At 41.6% G+C, this 21,976-nt stretch overlaps 1 protein-coding gene across 2 annotated transcripts in view; it reads left to right on the top strand.

Moving 5' to 3' along the window:
* Positions 1-21,976, top strand: part of dscamb (Down syndrome cell adhesion molecule b) — a 110,390-nt gene that overhangs the window by 10,890 nt on the left and 77,524 nt on the right. For both annotated transcript variants that reach the window (XM_031861009.1, XM_031861010.1), the window contains exons 2-3: positions 6,699-7,016; positions 7,935-8,081. In XM_031861009.1, the coding sequence (XP_031716869.1) occupies positions 6,699-7,016; positions 7,935-8,081 (465 nt within the window). The remainder of the gene's footprint in view (positions 1-6,698; positions 7,017-7,934; positions 8,082-21,976) is intronic.

A 21,976-nucleotide genomic window follows, 5' to 3' on the forward strand; every position in this document is an offset into this window, starting at 1 on the left:
GGAGCTGCTATAGTTTGCTACCGTGTAATCCCTCATCAGATCCTCTCCCATGCACTCATCATCTGCAGCAGCGGCATAATTTAGACATCGCTGTCTTTATCGCTCAGTTTTACTAAAGTGAGAAACAGTCCAGGGTCTCTGGCTTCCCCCTTGATGAGACAGGCAGCCACTCTGGCCCATTTAAGACGTGAAAATAGACCGGGGAGGAGGAGGCTCATCTGCTGTGGGGGCCTCGTTTTAGCGTTGCCCGCCCCTTCTAGACATCAGAGGACAGATCTGTCGGTGTGGATCAGCCGCTTGCATACAGCCAACCCTTTCTACTGTCACAGCACTGCTTAATATTCATGAGAGCAAATTGGAAGACAGTCATTTAACTTCCGTGCATGGTGTATTGCCTCTGGGCAGATCAGATCAGTGGGAATGCTTACTCATACTGGACCGCCTGGCCCTGATGGTTTGTTGTCTGCCTGTCTCAGGACTTCTAGCTGCTCTATGTTATTTTCAGGATAATGGACTTTGGCAGACGGCTAAATGAACTTCGGTAAAATATTTTTTCAACTAATTTAATCAGTTTAAATTAAAAAGAAAATGCCTGCCCACTATATTTAAAATACAGGTCATGCACATGTCAAAGTCCTATTTTTAGCTGCAGTGAACACAGCTCGTTCTCATGCTTTACATCATGCATCTATGCTGCTGTCCATGAATCCACAGAGTAGGAATGAGGATTGTGTTAAGGTGGAAAATTGCTGTGGCTACTGTGAGTCTCGAATGCGAGTGTGATCTCCACATCCCATGCAGACTTGCCCTGAGGGCACAGAGCAGAGAGTTGCTTTAATTACCCAGGGTTCCCGCTGTCACATTGTCAGTGTGGAGCACCCGGTGCCACGCTGCCATGTGGTGCTGAGTCCCCCTACCGCGGCGGCGATGACAACTCAGACAATGGCTCCACTCGCTCAACAGCTGCAACGCGAGTGCCCTCTGAAATATGGGAAGCTGAATCAATCCCACTGTCTCTCTGATTCTCTCTTTGCCTTTTCCTGTTTGCTCCCTGCTGCTCTCTCTTCTTCCCATGTCAGAGCGTGTTCATGAATAAAGCCAGCGACTGCATGAAAGACAGAACATGCAACCACGGAGTGAGAGTTACTCGGTTGTCGCCAGTTTCCCATGTGCACCGGGAACATTCGCTTAGCGCTGCAGGTACATGAGATGGTAAAAATCACACCTTCTCTACATGACTTTCACATGTTTTGTTCAAGTAGCCCCAAAAGTAGTTCAGCTGTGATCGCGAGATTGAAAATGTGATCTTGTGGCAACTTCTTCCTTCTTGTGATTCTGCAAACAGCCAGTCAGTGAATTCATTTTTACCTGCTGTTCGCTCCCATCGGCATTGATTGCACGTTAACTTAAATGAAGCGCCCCAGTGGCTCTGAAAGCACACTGTCATGGTTGGTTACACCCTGTCAACTGATCAGCTCTATTGTGTGAAGGATCACAGTCTTTTGATGATGCTGAACCATAGGTGTTGTTTGTCATTTTGTACGGTAACTCTGTGGGAACGTTACTGCAGCTGCTTTCCCAAATCACATATTAAGTAATCAATCATCAAAGTGTAAATACTGTGAAAAACAGCTCAATAGAGTTTACACTAGATTTTTCTTCTCAAAGAAGTCTCTTAATATTAAAAAAACAGACAACATACATATATGTTGCCTTACTCTGCTAAAAGTGGCATGAATCAGTGTGCTTCTGTTTCATTCTGTTTAAAAAATCATAAATGCCAAGCAGTTACAGTATGTATTTGAGCCCTGCACAGTTACGTAATGCATTGTGATGCAGCATTCGGTTCAGATGATATAAAGCTAAGATTCTGATGCACATCGCCATGATTGTTATCGGAGCAGCTACAAAAAAACACATATAAATTGCTGTTGGATTATTGTAATATCTTAAGAAACCCCACAAGTTTCAAGTCACGTCATGTACATTGTTCTCTACTAAAAACTATGCGACAAAAACATCCTACACACAGTTAATGTCACATTTACAGTGTAAAGACTACAGACAGAGCGTCATGGAGGATTTCTAGTTCAAACACTGCAGGAGAGCAAAGCTGCTCTGCTCTTTAAAAGACGATGTCGAAGTGCTAATAAGCAAGGCACAGGTTTTATTCTTGAACACAGAAAAGTATCACCCGCTCTGCAGGTGATAATAGGTCTTTTTGCATCTTGTATGTGATTGTTTTGGTTTTCTGGCTCCCAACTATACTTTTCACTTTCATCGCACTCATCAGCGCTGTTTTCAGCCACAACAGGCAGATGCTTTCCGCCCAGAAACTTAGTGTACACTACCTGCTCAGCACCAGACAGCAGACAGAGAAAGATAACAACTAGCTATTGAATATAATGGAGCATTTAGCCTCTACAGAGTCAGATATTTCATTCAGGAGTTGGTGGAGACCAAAACTGAGCTCTAAGGAATGTGAATATAGGACTTGGATTGGTCTAAATAAACCACTGTTTGCTAGCTACCCCAATATCCATTATGCAGTTGCTCAACACTGGAAATTGCAGCAGTGTAAAAGACAATTATAATAATCTACAATCTTTAAAATTATTTTTGTGAGTGCAATCTTACACTACGCTAACCTACATGTATACCAACCAAACTGAAAATAAAGCTCAGATTAAAAAGAAACAATTGCATACACCTTAAAAAGAATACATAGGAAATGTAATGCACTAAATTATCTGTTACAAGGAGACCCAGAGTAACGCGTAATCCTCACCAATGTTTATAAGGTATTTTAGCATTTTAGCTCTTCTTCTGGCCCAGAAACAAAAAAGATTTAAATGGCACTGCTTTGTTCCTTCTTCCCTTCTTCCTGAAGATATCCCATAGGAAAAAAATCATAGTCAATTATAGATGCATATAATGCATTATTGAACAGTGTCATTTATTTCACCTTTACGGTTGAGCTCATGAAAAATTATGCCAATTACTGATTTCCTCTCGGGCAATGTAGTAAGTGGTTAGGCCCCGAGGCCGTTTGTTGGGGCATGACACGGTGCTCTTTGTGAGGTCTGCAGGGGCGATGTACATGCGTCACTCGTCCATTTGTGGCCTGGCTCCTGAGCTCAGTCAATTAGGAAAACGAGTAGCGCAGTGATATGCACCCTTCCACCAGAGTTCATTTCTTTTTTTAAATTAAATCAATCTCGCTATCACTCAGCCAGTCTAAATTGAGTTGCTCTCACGTACTTTTCATATGTGAGATAGACGAATATGAAAACAGCCATGACATAAATCCTAATCCAATTTCTCCGATGCTTGCACAGAATAGAAGCTTTCCAAGCAACCACACACACGCTTTGATCTACTTCTCTCCAGCCGTTTGCTATTGTGGCACTGTAACGTTCAAAGTATCAATTAACTAAGTACCCAAATTGTATTTGCAGAAAACTTTGATCTGTGCCAGTTGGGTCTGTCACATTTTTCTTATTTAAGAAAATGTTATTTCGTTTTTTTTGCTAATTCTTTTTTTATTTTTCACTTACTTTTCCAGAATCCCCTCGATATGATCGTGTGATTTTTGGTGACATATTACACTAATTCATAAGCCATATTTACAAAGAGTCTTTAATATAATCACCAGAACATTTCGTGTGTTATAAAAAATAAAAAAAGTAACATCAGTAAAGGCGTGTTTTAGAATATTGACAGGAGTGATCTTCTCCTTCTTACTAACCTTGAGCACCGTCCATGAACAGGTGGGGTTTTGATCTCCCCCTCACAGCTCCAGTCTGTATTATCAACAGAGCACTGAGAAGATTGATACTCCCTCTGCCAGCTGGAAAAAAAGAGAATGAATCAGAATTTAATATGACTTTGATGTATTATTTTCATCTTGGCCGGTGCCACAGACCCACCGAGAACCCAGCACACCTTCCACCGCATTTTAAAAGATTCAAATTGGCTGAAACTTTTTGAAGTAAGAGACTGTACATAAGTTTCTCTCCTGGGAGCATTACTTCTCAATATTTTATTTGAAGTCAAATATGTTAGAGAACCAGTGTGTTTCATATGTAAAATGCTTTGTGAAGTTCACACAATCTGCTTTGGTAATCGGATCACAACACACTACTTATATTACTCATTACCATGAGGATTAGGGTTCAACCTATTCAGGAGGGGAAAGAAAATCTAGTAAAATGTTCAGTTTTTCAGTGATTTGTTTTCCTTATTTAGAAATAAACACTGACAGTCAGACAGACAAATAGCATTTTCCCATTTTCCTGATGTTTAATGATGGGAAAACATGCACCAACCTACAACCAGGCTCAATAAGTACTGAAGCTGTTCACAGGGTAATTTCTATAGAGTGAACATCTAACATATTCACAGAAATATGTGAAGAACCAGAGGTGCATTGTTAGTCATCACCTTGTACCGTTCACAAATAGAAGTAACAAATAGTTCTGTGCAGCAGTGTCAGGAATGTGCATTGTTCAGTGCATTCTAGTGCGCCGAATGTGCATTGCCAGTGAGCCACTTGCTTAAGAGGGTTGTCTGGTAACCGCAGGGTCAACGGTTCGATCCTCGATTGGGACGTGGGACGTGTCACGTGTCGTAGTGTCCCTGAGCAAGACACTGAACCCCCGGGTCCCCGGGCGCCTGTCATTGGCAGCCCACTGCTCCCTATATACAGGGATGGGTCAAATGCAGAAGTCAAATTTCGTGTATGTGTATATGTATATGACAATAAAAAGGGTTTCTTTCTTTCTTTCTTCTTTCTTGTTGTCATGTACAAATGAAATCAGCATACATACAGAGACAGACGGCAAGCAGAGTCACAGAGGTAAACAAATAGATGGATTCAGTAATCAGACTGTCCTGCTACTAAAACCGTCAGGCCTGACACCTTGATACAAGCTGTAGCTGCAGTATTTCACCACAGTGTCTGCAGGCTGTGGGTGGTGTGCTCCTTCCTTCATTTCCTCCATGTAATGTTGAGTAGTGTTTGAAGATTTACATCCCAGTCAAAGTCTAATTGTGTTACAGTGACTACTAAAAACAGCTCCATAGGTTAATGTTAGCCTGTTGCTAGTTGTTCCTTTATCAGATCAGTGAGGTTTAGCTAGGTAAAGCTACTGTTAGCTCCAAATTTAAAAAAAATGCACTACAGGAATGTACTACTGTTTTTTGTTTTGTTTGTCATGTGTTTGTTGTGTTGAAGATGAGCTACAACTGAATTTCGTTGTGCATTCCTGTGTTGCATAATGACATCCTTGAAAATGCTATAGCTATCTTATATTTGCACCATCTAACTAAACAGTGGTGGAAGAAGCACTCAGATTACCTTTACTTCAGTAAAATAAAATAAAATATGTGTTTCCCCCCTCTCCAGAGTACATCAGAACTCATTTGGCTGATTAGACTGGTCTTCAGGCCTCATCTTTAATAGTTATCTTTCTCATCTGAATAACTCATTTGTTGTATCAATACATTATGTAATGTATTTATTCATAGCCATCATTAATATTTTTCACTATGTAATAATGCATGTGGTCAGACGTCAATGATTGGACACGGCTGCCTTTTCATTTCCTTGTCATGTGGATGAAACCCCCCCACAGTCAGTCCACATTATCTGAATAAATTGAACAATGCGCACAGAGTGCTGAGCTGTTTGCATTTCAGAAGTGGTGCAACTGTCCAGGTCTCCAATATGTCAACAAATGCCTGTACAACAACGCTGCGGTATTGATCTTTAGTGTGCTAATAATTTTGAATGAGTGCTCCTAATTTGTAACAACAAATGAGCGTTGAGCTGATGTGCGTGTGTACATGAGCAGGTCATTGGAGTGTCTCATTGCTGGTTGAGAGCCGCTGGAGCAGAGAAAAGGATGGAAACGTCGGCAATTTGAAACCTTGTTAGGAATTTATGAAGTGCTAAAATGTTTTCTCCCCTGGGAGGGTCCAAGCCAGCTGCCAGTGCCACTGTGAGCCATTTAGAGCAGAGCCTCTGGGCTCGTCACCAGGCTGAGATGGCAAGGGAGATGCACACACACTGTATATACAAGTATGAATTAGAAATCATTAAAAACAGACTGCCTCTCATACACAGAAGCTCAGATTGCAAACATGCATGCTGGCTCTCTGAAATCAAACAGCTGTAGATTACTATGGAGCTAATTGGTCCAACATTGACATTTATTACCCTCCTCTCCTCTGGAGAATGCTCCTGCACAAACTGCATTTAACGTCTGTCTCTTTACTGTGATGTTGGCTTTGCCTTGAATTAAAGCTTGAACATGATCAAGGCAACTGACCTTATTTCATAATTGATAGTAGTTTATGTTAATTTAATGTTCCCGAGGTCCCAGGGATGGGAATTACATTGATGAATCCTAAACTACCGATCATGTTCCATAACTAGAAGCACTTACAGTGACTGACTTAGCAGGAATACTAATTTAGGCTTTTTTTTTTTGAACATTTTCATGCTCAAATGCCAAACAATCTGATTATAAAAAGAACAAAAATGACATTTCTCGATAAACATTTGTGTTCTCTACTTTAGATTTATTTTGAAAGGCGACATTCAAAGTTTTGCTTCCAAACAATTTACAGGATAAGTGATCAAATACAATAAACGTGGTTGTAACAGTGAACGTTCTGTGTTTCCTCTCTTTCAGTTTTCAGTGAGGACCTACATTCCAGCTTATATTTTGTCAATGCATCTTTGCAAGAGGTAGTATTTGCCAGCACCACAGGGACCTCTGTGCCCTGTCCTGCTGGTGGCGCGCCCCCTGCCTCGCTGCGCTGGTATCTGGCGACCGGCGAGGAGATCTACGATGTGCCGGGCATCCGCCATGTCCACCCCAATGGAACCCTCCAGATCTTCAACTTCCTGCCGTCCAGCTTCAGCAAGCTGATCCATGACAACACGTACTACTGCACTGCCGAGAACCCCTCTGGCAAGATTAGGAGTCAGGATGTCCACATCAAAGCCGGTGAGTCCACAGTGGAGGGCTTAGTGTAGCAGTGGTACTGGTAGTGGTCAGTAAATGTAGGGGTAGGTTGTAGTTGTAATAGTAGCAACACTACTAATAATGATGCTTTGGGTATTAATACAGTGGTAAAATCAAACACCTGAAAGACAAATTAATTGCAAATGAATTAAGTGCAGGTTTCTAAAATCATATAATAACTCCGTCATCTTTGACAACGAGTAAAAGTTCAAAGCATTTTGAGGATGACTTTATTTAATTTATCTGAGTCTGATTGATTAATATGTTGCTCCAGATACGTGATTGGAAAGATCGGCTGAACTTTGTCACAGCATGTGTGTTAAAAACATCAAAAGCCTTAAACAGTTAGGAGACATATTCATTTTGATTGCTAGAGTTCAAATTGCACTGAAATCACAATGACGCAAAATGTGCTTATTCTGATGGCAAAGTCCTCTCATTAGCTATTATGGAGCGTTCTGTTGTATCACATGACCTTCCTCAGCAGATGCATTTGTAGATTTTTAATTACACTTTAAGGACTTCTTGTCCACGTTGGTACAAAGATTAGTATTTATAGTTAATTCTTAACCTTGGCAACATCAATTGTTAGAATAGTGTTTTATATCCACCTGTCATCTGTTTGACCTTTGCTTAAGTTAGGTTTCATACACAAATTAAATCTTGAATGTGTGACCACATTTTATCCAAACCTCTGCTGACATTAAAACAAGGACTCAATATAGTGTAATGTTGCATAATTGTACACCACAAAGTAGTAGTAGTATTGTGATACTACTACTTCAGAAGGTTTGAACTGGACACCCACCCTGTCCCTAAAAATGAAAAAGAAGAATACAATAAAGCAGTTGGTCTCTTATGAATGAGACTTGTCACGAATGTGTTTTTCTTGATCTACAGTTTCACGGGAACCCTACACAGTCAGAGTGGCCGACCAGAAGGCTATGAGAGGCAGTGTAGCCGTCTTCAAGTGCATTATCCCCACTTCTGTTGAGGCCTACGTCACTGTCGTATCATGGGAGAAAGACACAGTTTCACTCAACTCAGGTAAGACAAGTAAAATACTTTGTACACTGTGTAAATGGGTAGTTCAGTACAGAGCTTTTAGTGTTAAAATAAATCCAGGGACACGACCTGTGACACCTTGATAATCAAGGCGAATGTGTAACATGTGAAGGTAAAACGCCCGTGTTAATGTTGAAATGACTTTGTCGAAGGTATTTCAGGTATTAAAGAGCACACAGAGAAGCCGTTTTGTGCTGTAAGATTAAATCTTTGACGGAGGGAAAGTTGTTTTGTTTTGCTGTTTATCCCAGCACCCCTCCTTGCTCTGCTCTGCTCCACGCTCTCTGGACACTATGTTCTGTTTCACTGTGAGTCATCTTCTTACCTGGTTTCTGTCGTAGTCTGCCATTACTGAGGCTCTGCAGCTCTGCACGGCCCTGTCCTCTCACTAGCCAGAGGATGTTGATAGCTGTCACTTTGAATCACTGATCTTCTCTCTCCTATACACACCTCACCTCAGCCAACTCCATTTTGAGTCCAGCAAGGGGTAAAGTGGAACAGTTTACATAGCGTCATTGACCTAGTTACCCTCCTTATTTGAATCCAGTGGCACAGCGTGATAACGCAAGACACCGGGACGTTCTGCGGGTTGGATTTTTACTCAAGTTAAATGGGATGCTTATCTCTTGATTGCTCCATGTATACCCGCTGGCTGACTTCGCTTCATACTGGGGCGTTCAGGGACCTGTAAGTGAGCACTTGATGTCATTTGACTGAGGGCAGAATCTGGGACGGTGTTTTGGTGGCATTTTAAATGTGTCTGCTCAAGCATGAAGATGTGTCTTCTGATCCATGCCAGCGACTTATTTACTGGAGGTTACTCGAGTTACTCGCCGCGAGCTGCCGGTTGAAGACATTGCCTGATGTCACGGAGAGCGGGCAAATATGCAGCATGCAGATATGATTAGGTTCTGTAAATGAAATAAATGATGTAGACAAGAGTCAGAGATGATGTTTATCTCATCCGTACCTGAAAAAAAGTGTCTATTATGAGGATAAAATACTTTAACATTTGACTCCTCTTCATCTTTATCAAAAGCAAAGGTCTGTTGGCCTGAATTAAAAAGACAAGGACATGTATAGACCATCTCTTTATGTACGATTTTAATTTGAAGTGTGCATGTGTGTGCGCCATTCTATTGTATTGAATACAATCACTACCTTAAATCAGCTCTTATAGTGCTACAATGACATCTTCCCTTTTTCTTTTTTACATCAGGTCTGAGTGCCTATAGAATATGCAGTGAGGTTTTGATGGATTATATTGTGCGCTCGGTGTTCTTTTGAATTCTTTCGCAAGTTTTCAAAAGAACAACGATATTGGATTGTCCGTGTTTACTCCAATACGTATTGCAGCAGGCGAGTGCTGTCAAAAGCACGACCGCACTGTCAAAATCACTGCTGCTCGCTGATGAATATTTGATGGTCGATTCCGATGCATGAGCGGATTCACCTCGCACTGTTATGGAGAGGGTATGTTTACTCTAGGAGCGAGGGTTAGGAGGATGTGCACGTGAGTGTGTTTGTGCGTGAGCGAGAAAAGCACGCGCATGAGAGGCCATGAGGATACCAACAGGGCTTGACAGTGGCAACCGGGTGCAGCTTGACCCAGCCTAGTTTTCAGACTCCTTCTCCAGCCGCTCTTTTTTTTTTTTTTTTTTTTTTTTTTTTCAATTTTTCATGAAAGAAGAGTTGGTCTCAGTGGATACAAAATAAAGGTATCCAACACCACACTGAATTATTAATCTCAGGTTTTTTGTTGGGAACGGTAACATCAAGTGCACTTCCCTACCTTGCATTGTGCATCAGAATGTGAAGAAGAGCAGCCAAGGCTCCTGATATTTCTCAACACCACCGTGGTGTTCTTGAACAATTAATGTCGCTTTATTAGTAAGCAAATGTTGATAAACATCCAGTTTACATACCCTGAAACATCCAAACCTATGAACACTAGTGATAGTTTAATATGGTCAGGTGTAAATGTGCTTTTTACGATGAGTAAAATGAGCGCGTGGAGAGGATTCAGGCTTAAAATCGTGGCCGCTGAAATCTTTGAATATCCAGGGATTCACATTCGGGTCAGAAATAGATGCATAATTACAGACTAGGGCCTGTCTTAATTAATCAACTGTGATTGAAAATTTAATTACAATATGAATTACCTCTCAGAATGAGGACTGCTTAGTAGTCATTTGAAGCGGCCTGTTTTCAATGTGAATGAGCACGACGCAAGCTCACTGGGTCCTAATGTCACTAACATACCATTAACCCGTCATGAATTTTAAAATGGATCTCGCAGCACGAGCTTTCAAAGGCCCGGCTCCGATCGCCTCCTCGCTGCTTTTGATAAACAATTGACAGAGCTAACAGAGAGATGAAAGAGGCACAAAAAATAATTCTATAAAGTGGAGCGGGGAGGAGTCGAGTCGTGTTGCTGCCTGGATTTTATACGGTGGAGCTTTATTTCAATGCATGTGTGTATCGGTGTTGTCACATGCTTACCTTTGTGTAGCAGCGTGCATACGTTATGTCTGTGCCGTGTTTTCTTTTTGTACATGCTGCTGTGTCTTTCAAGTGGCCATGCTTTTGAATAGGGATGGAGCTGCAACGGTTTTGTGTTTTTCCATCTATCTACCTTTTGTCTCTCATCCTTCATGGTACGAGGCAGCCTAATGAGCCGGGTGGCCTTGGTTGCTGAGAAGAGCTTCAGCGAAACCAGTATTAGATACTGAATGAGCTGCAAACAACATGTTGTCACTGAGACCTTGCACTCTCCTTGAAGACGCATGCAGTTGTATGTTGTGCAATTTGAACATCAATTCTGTGTCTACTAACGGTAATATTTCAGATATTTGAGTCCTCCTAATGTGCAGTATTAGTTGTAATATATCCGCTCAGTACCTATGTTTACGATTGTTTGTACATCTCCCACACAGCGATTTCTCATTGACTTTTCCTACCTTCTACAGATATAGATGCAACAGTAGAGCGGAGTCAACATAATCTCCATGCAAGTGCGCTCTCAGAGCTTTTTATGCATGTGTCAACATTTGCATCCATTCAAATCTTGTTCTGTAAGTGTAGGCATCTTGGAAATTTGGAGACAAATTCGATTTTGTCTCAGTAGTGAAGGCTGGATGATATTCTGTTCATCATTTAGACACTTCAAACTAATTTAATATTGTGAAAATATTGTTTAAAACAGAGTATCCTTATCCAATAAGCACCTCCAACAGACTCTATTTCCATCCAGGAAGTGCCCCTACTCACACATTGTTCTAATTTAATGTTAATTAGGATTTGTTTACTAAACACATGTTGGTTTGGGTTAGGTTAATAAAGGGTGAGGTGCTAGTCATATTTAAACCAGAAACACATTTTTTCGAAATTGAACATCATTTTCAAAAAGCAAAATCACAGATTCTCTTTGATTGTAAACTGAATGTCTTTAGCTTTTGTTAGTCGGACAAAACAAGACATTTTAGGACGTCATCACGGGCTCTGGGAACTTGTGACATAATCTGTAGATTAATCCATAGTGAAACTAATTGTTAGTTGCAATCCAAAACATTTAATGCAGAGAGCACGTTATTTAATTAGTTGTGTTCATTTTTATAACATTTTGAAGACAAGGCACATCTGGTGCTAACCGTGCTCAATGCTAACTATACCTGAAAGCAACACGTCTCCAACACCTTCATCCAGTCGCTCATCCAGTGGGAAGCCTCACACAGCTTTAGATAAGGAAGTGGAGGCCGGACAGGTGGCCTGTATGTCGCCCCTAGAGAGGACAGGAACAGAGGGGAGAGGTGAGGTTAGATGGGGAGGAAAAAAGAGAGGAGAAAAGAGGAATGGAGGGAGAAAGGTCTCCTCTGGTGTGGAGAGATAGGGTTTCCTCCTGGAAACAAACAAGCAGGCCTTTCATCTTTTCAGGCCGGAGATGAAGCTGGAGATGGAGGACGGGAAGCTTCATTCCGTATTAAGTCGCATGCTCACAGCGATGCGAGAGGGACGACTCCATAAGCCATTTGCGACCCCCTCGAAAAGAAGATTGTACATCTCAAGCGGTTATATCCTAACAAATGAATTTGACCTTCCGACTTTCTCGATGTGCCTCCGTCTTGCTATTCCATCCTCTTAATTGTATGTGGCTAGTTATCAATTTTTTTCTTTGATGATATACTGTCAGACAATAGACATTTGTCAATCATATGACATTTTGCCATACTGGTCGGTTTAGTAGCATTATGGTATTTTTGGGAATATTTTTGTGCCCGCGCTTTTCAATTCTTCCAAAACACGAAGGTACATTCAGGTGGAGCAGTTAGTGACAGTGTGGGCTCCATGGTAGCTCTGACAGCATGATGGAGTAGCAGCGGGGGGAGGGGCTTAGCGAAGGCTCAATTGAGTTTTTATTTTTGTGCATACTGTATATAGAATATCTGTTTGTAATATATGTCAGATGCTGACATTCTTTATGTTCCCACCATTTTCCTTGTTTTTGTCCTTCGTTTCCTTGTATTTACTCCTCTCTTCTTTTCTCCATCCTCCACTTCTTCCCATCCTCCTCCGCTGGCCTTGACGGTCGGTCTTCTCTCCCCTCTTCTCATCTTATTGCATAACCTGCTTGGCACAGCGCCCCAGTCAATTTCCTCCTGCGTGGAAAATGCTGTTTTTTTTAATTTGCTTTATGCAAATAAGTCCCTGCCGATACTCACGGCATCAGTAAAAAGAAATCTCAAGTTACATTTTTCAGTCACATTCATGTCGGCCACTTCCCATCCACGCGTTTAGCTTTCAAGCGATGAAAGTGCCTCTGCACTCTGGCATTCTGCTCACTCCTCTCTCATGGGTTCTTGTGAGTGCTTATAGAGGCTAATTAAACAGTTTGCTTGCTAATAGAATCACAGTCTTAACCAGCCACCGGCTCAGGCGCTGGAATGTTAAGGATGTCTTCAAAGGGGCAACTGTAGGTGTTTGGTTTACAGGATCACTGCTCAGCAGGAATTTATCATGCCAGTGATGTGCCACCGCCTCCATTTTTCACTGAGATTGACAGCGAGGGCACTGAGAGGCAGGCGGAGACGGGGCTGTAAATTCAACACGCCCAAAGTCAGGCCAACCTTGAAAGGAGGGCAGGGTGGAGGAACTGAGCTTGGGAAAGTAAGAAGATGCGAGGAAGTAGGAGGAGAGGGCAGATCAGAGGAGTGGAAGAGGGAGCTGGGGAAACAAGAGAATGAGAAGGAAGAGGTTTGAAAGGTAGAGGAGAGTGGGCGAGGCTTTTTTCTTTTGTAAACAAGGGACTGCGTCACATTAGCCACATGATCTTTTCCCTCTGCCTTCTTTCCCTTCCCGCTTCCCTTTCCTCTCTCACTTCTCCTTCGCTCCATCTTTGCCTCTCGTTGTTCAGGGGCTCGATAACGGCTGATCCCTGCATAGCAATTCAGAGGACGATCTTGATTGTAACATGTGTGTGTGTGTGTGCGTGATGTGCTGCACATATGTGTCTTGAGTGTTTTGTTTCTGGGTGCATGATGTGTTTTTTGGGGGGGGGGTTTACACACTACTCCACCCATCCTGCAGTGAAACCCTATGAAAACAACACAGCCTATCATTTTGCTCCTCCCTCCTCCTACACAGATCAGCAGTTAGTGAAATGCTGACCCTTGTCTTTCACTGCACCCCTTTTCCCAGTCCACTCACACACAGCTGCCTGAAAGCTAAGGGGCAGGGGGGTGCTTATTGTTTTGTACAGCATGTGTGTATAAAGGTGCTGTAATTGTGAATTTATTTTCACTGTCTATATTTGGGTGTGTGACAGAGTGCAAAGTGTGATACTGTCAAGTAAGTGTTGGGGGGGGGGGAGCAAAGGGATAGGCTGTGTTGTTTACAGAGTCCTGAAAGAAATAAGAAAAGGAAAAAAGAGCAAAGGAAAAAAAAGAAAAATCAATAGTTGTGTGCATTAATCACGCTGCTGCCACATAGAATTATGGGAACATGAGCTGAAGGATGCATTTTGTGCATTTGCAACATATGAGTGCTGTGTGAAGGGGAGTTTGGGGAATTGGAAGAGGACGAGACGAGACCCTTTTAGTGAGAAGTGAGGTTAGAGCCGAGATAGTTGGGGGGTGTTTGCTTCATGTATTGTGTGTCTCTCTGGTGCCTTCTGTAGATGACTAACCCCACTGTCTTTTGTACAGCCTGCTTTAGGATAGCATGCATTCTGTGTTATATTTGAAAGCTTTGATGTTACAGCTTTTGAAACGAGCCGAGATTACATTTTTATTTTAAAGCTGTTATAATATGTTGTGGTTTCGTGATGTGTTGGCTCACATTTGAGTTATTTTTACATTATTATTCGGGTTTCACATCTTCCCTACGCAATGAGATTTGCCATTTAGAAAAAAGAGAAACCCGGCTCTCCTTTGACTTTCTGTTTGAGCTGTTGCTGTTTGAAGTCTCCATCTTGGCTGCGGTGAAGGCTTGAGGACGTGATACATATTTGATAAGGATCAATAGAAGGGTTACTGAGACAGAGATGGAGGGAAATCGATCTTGGACCAGGCTTCCCAAAAGCATCTTAAACCTAAGGTCATCTTTGGAGTGTCCTTCTGGCTCAGCTACTGACGCACACACTTGTAGTTTGTGACCGAAAAAAACACTGCACATTTTAATTCTTTCACATTGTCTTTTACAACACATCAGTAGAACAATCTGGTGGTTTAGAAATACCAGAAGAAGGGCTGTTCTCAGCTCTCACATTTGTTTTATGCCTTATCTGAGCTCTATATATTATATTATGCCATCTACTGACATCCTAATCACTATGCACGTAAAATAAATAAAGCAAACTGTTCAGTGACGGCAGACTGAACAACAGACAACGTTCTGGCACAGTGGCGGTGATTCCCAGCTGATACTCCATACGGATAGACAGAATCAACAACTGTTGAAGCGGGCACTCTTCCATCAGTGTTTACTAATAAACAGCAGCAATATGGCAGCCATTAGGCTGTTTAGGCAGGGAATGATTAGGGTGGTGATGGCAGGGCACATTGGGAGACTGAACATGCTCTCATCTTTAATAGGCAATTTGGCTTTCTGCGATGGGGATGCCCCTTTGTTTTCAACTCGGATTGAAGGCAGAAGCTCCAATAAGCACTGTTTTGGTAGTGTGTGCCGTTATTTTAGTGCAGGAATCGGGTTTACAGTAATGTCCTCAATTAGTTTTACAGTTTTGGGTTGTGCATAAGTCATGCGTATGAAATCCACTCAAAATCAAAACTCAAAAATAGAGTTTAAATTTGTGGATCGTACACATTTTGTTACGCAATCAGCACATTCAAATCGGGGCGATGCATTTAAAGACAGCGCAATACAGTAATAGAAAGAGAGTTAATATGAGGACTCACAGAAAAGTTAGAAATATGTGTGTTTAGTTGAGAACAGCTCAGTTAGTGGAACGGGTACATCCTGCCAGAGCTTATGGATTACTGTAGAGCAACACTGTGTTGAAAATGGACTGGAGACGGGCCAGAACGGGCCTGGCGTCTGGCCAAGACACAGATTAGTAATAAGCATGGTGCGAGCTAATTACAGCCGGAGCAAGCAATTAATTTCTGTTTATAAACTCTCCTGGATGTGGGCTGTTGGAGGACTGTGGCTGTGTAGGTGCAAAGTGCCTCTGTTCATGACCGCGCGTGTCAGTGACAGGTGGCGAGGTTCGTGGAGGAACCTTCCCATATGTTCCCAGCTGAAGCGCTGGGGGAAATGGAGACAAACTGGTGTGCTCAATCACATCCCATAATACAACAGTGTCTGATCCCATCTTAAAAGTGACTGATTAGAGTAAAAAAAGGCACTTAATAACTCAAATCACCCTGCTGACCTAATAGGGATTTTTCACTCCATTTCTTTCCTCTCCCACCTTCCATCCAATCAAGGATTAATACATGGTCTTATTCTGCTCCCAGGGTGGTTAATCTGGAGAAATACAGTAAATCGCATTGAGCCTCTTTCAACTTTCACACAGAGCCTTGGTGCCTGTGCCCCCCTGCTGGGCATCTGTAACACTGATTAGACATGATCATGATTTTAGAGCGCCTGCTGGACACCAATCAGAAGAGGAGATCTAATTGAGTGCTTTTATCACAAAACACTTTATGGATCTATACATGGTAGATTTGTCTCTTAAAATATTACACAATAAAGTTCAGTTTACTCGTCACAAAGATTACTATACAGCCTGTGAAAACAGTAGTATAATGTCTTCTGCAACTCTGGAAGGAGATTTCAAAAGTTTGGAATAATAATTTAATATTGACTTGCATTTATATAGCACCTTTACTGGTCTTCTGACCACTCACAGCCCTATTCCCACACATCCATGCAAGGTGCCAAACTGCTCGTTAGGATCTTATTCTGTCATTCATTCACACACACTCACTCACACACCGATGGCAGAGCTTTAGTGGTTTGGGGGTTCAGTATCTTGCCCACATTGTCACTACGACATGCGGAGCGGATAAGCCGGGGATCTTCCGATTAGTGGGCGACCCGCTCTTCCTCCATATGCATTTAACCAGAAAACCACCATTGAGTAGCAATATGTTGGATCCAGTGTTTTGGGGACTTGAACCATACTAGGAACTAAAAGTCAGGATTTCTTGACATCTGCTGCTTTGATGTTGACCATTATTTTTTTTTATCTGTCTCTTGTAAGTCCCCACACTGAATATTAATTTGCTGGAATGGGCCTTTATTTGTACTCTTGAATCTTTTAAACTTTTTTGTCAACCAGAAAAGCTGAATAATTTTCTGTTTATGCTCCTCTATATTTGGAGCTTATTGACCAAAAGTTTGGTGGCAGCAACTACTGAAACATGAATGAAAGTGTAGAATTAGTTCAACAAATGTTGGGTATGTCAGTAAATGATTTGCAAACATTAATTGGATTCTGAAATGATTATCATCATTATAGTTGTTTTTATTATAATGCTCTCTTCATACACTGCGTTACATTATATGGGTCTGTACCATTATTCCATCTGTATCAAGATGAGCTGAGATTGCAAAGTAAATAACAGTAATTTAACGTAAATGTGTGATGGAAGACTTACCCAAAGGCTTACCCAAAGGCTGCGTGAAATGGTTAAAATCATTGTCAGGATATCTCTAACATCTTAAACATATACATATAATCGTATATAAAAAATAGTAAGGAAATATTGAATTCTTGCACAGTCTTACTGCATCATATCAGTTTCTCCTGTGATTTCTACAAATGGTTCTTAAGATTGACTCCTGCAGTGACAAATGACCAGCCGACTTCACTGCAAGGTGACCCTCTATCTCTTTCTTGATGTATGAGGCATCAAGCATCATTATTTTTCTTCAAGGCTCGTTTTCTCTCCTCTTGCCTCTTCTTTGGCGTGAGCCTTGAGCACACACACACACACACACACACACACACAAACACACTTAGTATACTTGCAGCCCGTCTTTGACCTCACCTTGCCATAGTACAGCTAACGACTGAGATCCAAATAACACCCAAACTCCCTGCAGGCTGCAGGCAGTCACTTCCTGTCGTACCCTGACTGTCTGTTAGATGATCAGAGCTGTTCATGTGACTGTGTGCAAAGCAGCCGAGGCTATACGTCTGATACATTTATGATTATGTTGTGAACCTACGTGTCCTGCATCCTGTGTACGATAGGTTCTTAAATGTTAAGAGTGTGTCATGCAGAAACACTACGGGAGGAACAATGTAAATCTCATGCTATACGCTCCGAGTGAAGCCAGTCGAACTGTCATTTGCGGCAGTGACGTCACGAGATGACAACCACGAGCAGAGTGGCCTTTTGACAGACGCAGCCTGCAATCTTCACATCAGCGTAGGAGTTGAGCCAGCCAATCAGAGCCGAGCGCCCATCGCCGCACAGGCTTATCACCTGCGTACAGCTGCTGTTGCCCCTCCGAGGGAGCGAGTGAGGAGGAAAGGAAAGAAAGAGCAAAAAAAAAAAAAAAAATGAACGGTGCGCCTGAGACAGAGGGTGATTTGTGTCGAGTCGTAGCACACTCGCACTCGCATCTTTCTCTCGTACAATTTCAGAGGTGTGCATGTTTTGAAGACGTATTTTTTTTTTTTCTGGTCACTATAAATCCACATAATGTCATTTAGGTGGGAATGAGAAGAAACATCATTGTGTTTATTGTGATTAGTGCTGCATCAGCCCGGCAATAGTTAAAATGTGATTCAGAGTGGAAACGTGCTTTGTAGCCCTTGTGAAATGAGGAGGGAGAGAGGGAGGGAGGGAGGGAGAGAGGGAGAGATAAGCTCCATCTGAATTGATTTTCCTGTTACTTTCTGCTGTACTTGAGTTTCCATAGCAACGTGGTCAGGTTCCCTCGGCCTCCTAGGGCAAGTGTAATTGTTGTCTGTTCCAGCCAAACTCTCCGTTTCTCTCTCCCTCTTTCTCTCCTTTCCTTCCTCTGTCTGTTTTCTCTCAACAATGGAAATGCGGCGCAGATGAGATTCTTCTTGGACTTTTCAGCGGTCGGCTGAGATGAACGTGAAGCACTTTCACCAACCAGCCACATCAGAATGCACCAAAGACCTTTGTTTTTTTACTGGAAACGAGCTTTGCTTTAAGGCCGGGCAACATATCAATACTATTATTAAATATATCGATATCAACATACGAGACTAGATATCGACTGAGATAATCTGGAGACTTGTTGTCTTTTTGTGTTTTTAAAGGCTGAATTACAGTAAAGTGATGTGTTTTTTACTTTTTATTTATATTTTTCTGGTTGTTCTAGTAATTGCCTTTACCCACTTAATCAGTATATCTACATTACCGATGATTATTTATCAAAAATATTATGTATATCCAACCAATGTGGCTGAAAATGATGGCTTAATTAATTCACTTATTATTTGTACAATTAAAAAAAAAAAATTGGTTTACACAGTGTCAGAATCACAATGTCTCAAATCCTAAAATTACATATTCCAATATCTTATTTTACCCAACCAGCGGCCCTAAACCCAAAGACGTTAATAACACTATCATTTTACGCAAGTGACAAATCTCACATTTGAGTATTTTAGCTTGTTCTTTGATGAATGATAGATTGAATGTCAAAATAGTTTAAATTTAAAAGCAAATGTATTTGATTTCACATATTCTATTGTTTTTGATGCTTGTGATTTTTTTTACTGCGTCTCAGTGTTAGTCAGCGCAGTACCGTTTTGGTCATATGCTAAAAAAATCCTTGCAGTAACAAAATTTTATTCTGCTGATTATTACATTGCAAGATCTACTGAATCACATGAAACTGCCACGCTCTCACATAGTGCTGCATGCACATATCAGCTCAGATAAGGCGAGCTTAAATTAGCAAATGTAAAAGTAGAATGAGAAAGAGTTCAACAAAATTTAGCTCAAGATATGTAAAATGTTCACAATCATTTTAGAGCACTTCAGATCAAAGATAACGACACGGAAGAAAGCCATTTTCGTTCTAATAAAACTGTTTTGGAGAAGTTTGGAGATAATCAATGAAAACTGCTGTGTCACAGCTTTAGCACAAAATGTGCTCCTGGTTTAGACACAGACAGGAATAGAGAAGCGAAGGAAGCTAGAATAATCCTAAATTGAGTTTGCCGCACACACAAATATGTCAGATGGACCCTTTTTTAAAATCTGAATTAGATATTACCAGCTCCCTGTCTGACTCCAATGATACACTGCTGTGCGCATAACAAGGCATTTACAGCTGTTTGGAGCCTAATGGCTCAAAGAGGCCTTGCCTGCTCAGCAAGGAGAGATGGACTGCATCTTGGGTCCGCGATTAGGACTGCTGATCTAGAAACATTTACATTATGGCTTTCAGGTCATTACAGAAGAAAAATGGTCAAAAGGATCCTGGTGAGGGAGCCTAGATCAGCACTATGACCCTGAGTAATGTGCAGTATATTAGAAACAAAGGACTGAGGAAGACAGAAAAAGTTTGATACTAAAATCCTGATGCTTACTGCTCAAAAGAATATTTGAGAAGTTAAAATAGAAGCAAATATGGCAACGCTTATTCTTTTTTTATATAACTGCATACAATCTGAGTCAAAATTATTACGTGGCAATTGTTCTCCTGTTGCGTTTCTCCGGATCCGGTCAGTTAGCTGCCTAAAATATAAAATGTAAATGTATTCTGTGCTGTATTTCAAGCAAGCTCCTGTATCTGTGATAGCCTTGGACCTGTCCCAATCTGCTCTGTGTTTTCTTGCTCCAGATCAATGCTAATTAATACACATCTCCCTCAGGGACAGCGGGGAGGCCACGCAGAGAATCAGAAAATCGCCATCATAGGCTGGGCTTGATCTGGACCATATATGGGAAAGAAACCTTGAGAAATATTTGCATACAGGAAGTAGCTTGACCTCACGTGTTTCAGTCCGCTCACTCACGGACGCTTGGTGGACGATCAGAGCTTGTCCAATGGCATACTCGCGTGCTAATTGGTAATTTAGGTGGTGGTGCTTTAATGCGTATCCAGTTAAGATGAAGTTCAGCCCCCCTCTTTTGTTTCAGCTGCCATATTCCAGTAAAACATGTAACAACTAAATGCAGACGTTCACCTGATGATACAGAACAGCTGTGCACATACACAGACTTCAGTACACGTGTTTTTGTTCTGTTTACTGTGCTGTTTCCCGTTCTCCTGTTTCTTCTCCATCTCCCTCGCACTGTTAAAACAAGAGAAAAAGAAAATGGGAGACATGTTTTTGTGCATGCCTGGCGGACAGATAGGCGCTGCATAACTAGCAGTTTCCTCTGAAGTAGGGAGAAATCTATTTGCTTGTAGAAGCTGCTTGCATAATCCTTTAGTTACACTTGCCAGCTGTGAGCAAAGATACGACGCTGTGGGATTTGGCATGAATATCATTGGGAGGACAAAGAAATTAAACTGATAAGTGTTTGTGCACAGGGTCCTTTGCATAATCCAGGATAACCCACAAACTCAGTTCTTTAAAATCATGCCCAAATAGATGTGGTGAGAAACCATTAATGAGAACATGCTATTCGGAGAAAGGGTTTGTCCAAAAAAGAAGCATTTGAGCTACTCTGAAATCAGAGATCAGGCTTGATTTAAATTTTGTGGGTTTTTTTATCATCAAATTCTGAAACAGAGATGTGCTGCTGAATGTCTGAGACTGAATTTAAATTCAGAGAAAAGCCTTTACAGAGAAGTGCGCTATAGGTACTCTCATGGCCACACTTTCTGTGCCACATTTCCATATACAGTGCCTTCTGGCCTTGTTTTGGTTAACACCCATATGAAAGGATTGTATTCTTACTGAAACACACTTCACCTTCTCTCTCTGCTGCCTGCATATCCTTCCTTCCCTCTCTCGCAGTCAACAGTATGCACAGCCAAAAAAGAAAACACACATCACTCAGCAGCTTTCAATACATCTGTCCTTTCTCTCTCCCCACCTCTCAGTGTGTTTGTTTGCTCAGCCTCCTCTGCCCCGGCGCCATCGTTTTATACCTCTCTCGATGTGTTATCGGATGGTAATAGACAGCTGCTGAAAGCTAGCATGAAATACCAGCATGCCGAGGTGTGTGCAGTCCATATCGTACGACACACAGAGCTCTCATGTCCACGAGTCCTAAGAATGTAATACAATAGTCTCATGAAGTGTTCACAAAAAAATAATGTTTCATTTTTAATTTTTTTTGCATTTATTTGCATGGTTTCAGAAAAATCGTTTTTGATGTATGGCACCATAGTTTAGATTCACTACATCCCTCACAGCTCAATATAACATTGATTAATCAACATAACAATAACATAGCAATAACAGGAGG

This window comes from Anarrhichthys ocellatus, unplaced genomic scaffold, assembly GCF_004355925.1.
Source record: "Anarrhichthys ocellatus isolate YVR2014 unplaced genomic scaffold, GSC_Weel_1.0 scaffold24, whole genome shotgun sequence".
In the NCBI taxonomy this organism is placed as follows: domain Eukaryota; kingdom Metazoa; phylum Chordata; class Actinopteri; order Perciformes; family Anarhichadidae; genus Anarrhichthys; species Anarrhichthys ocellatus.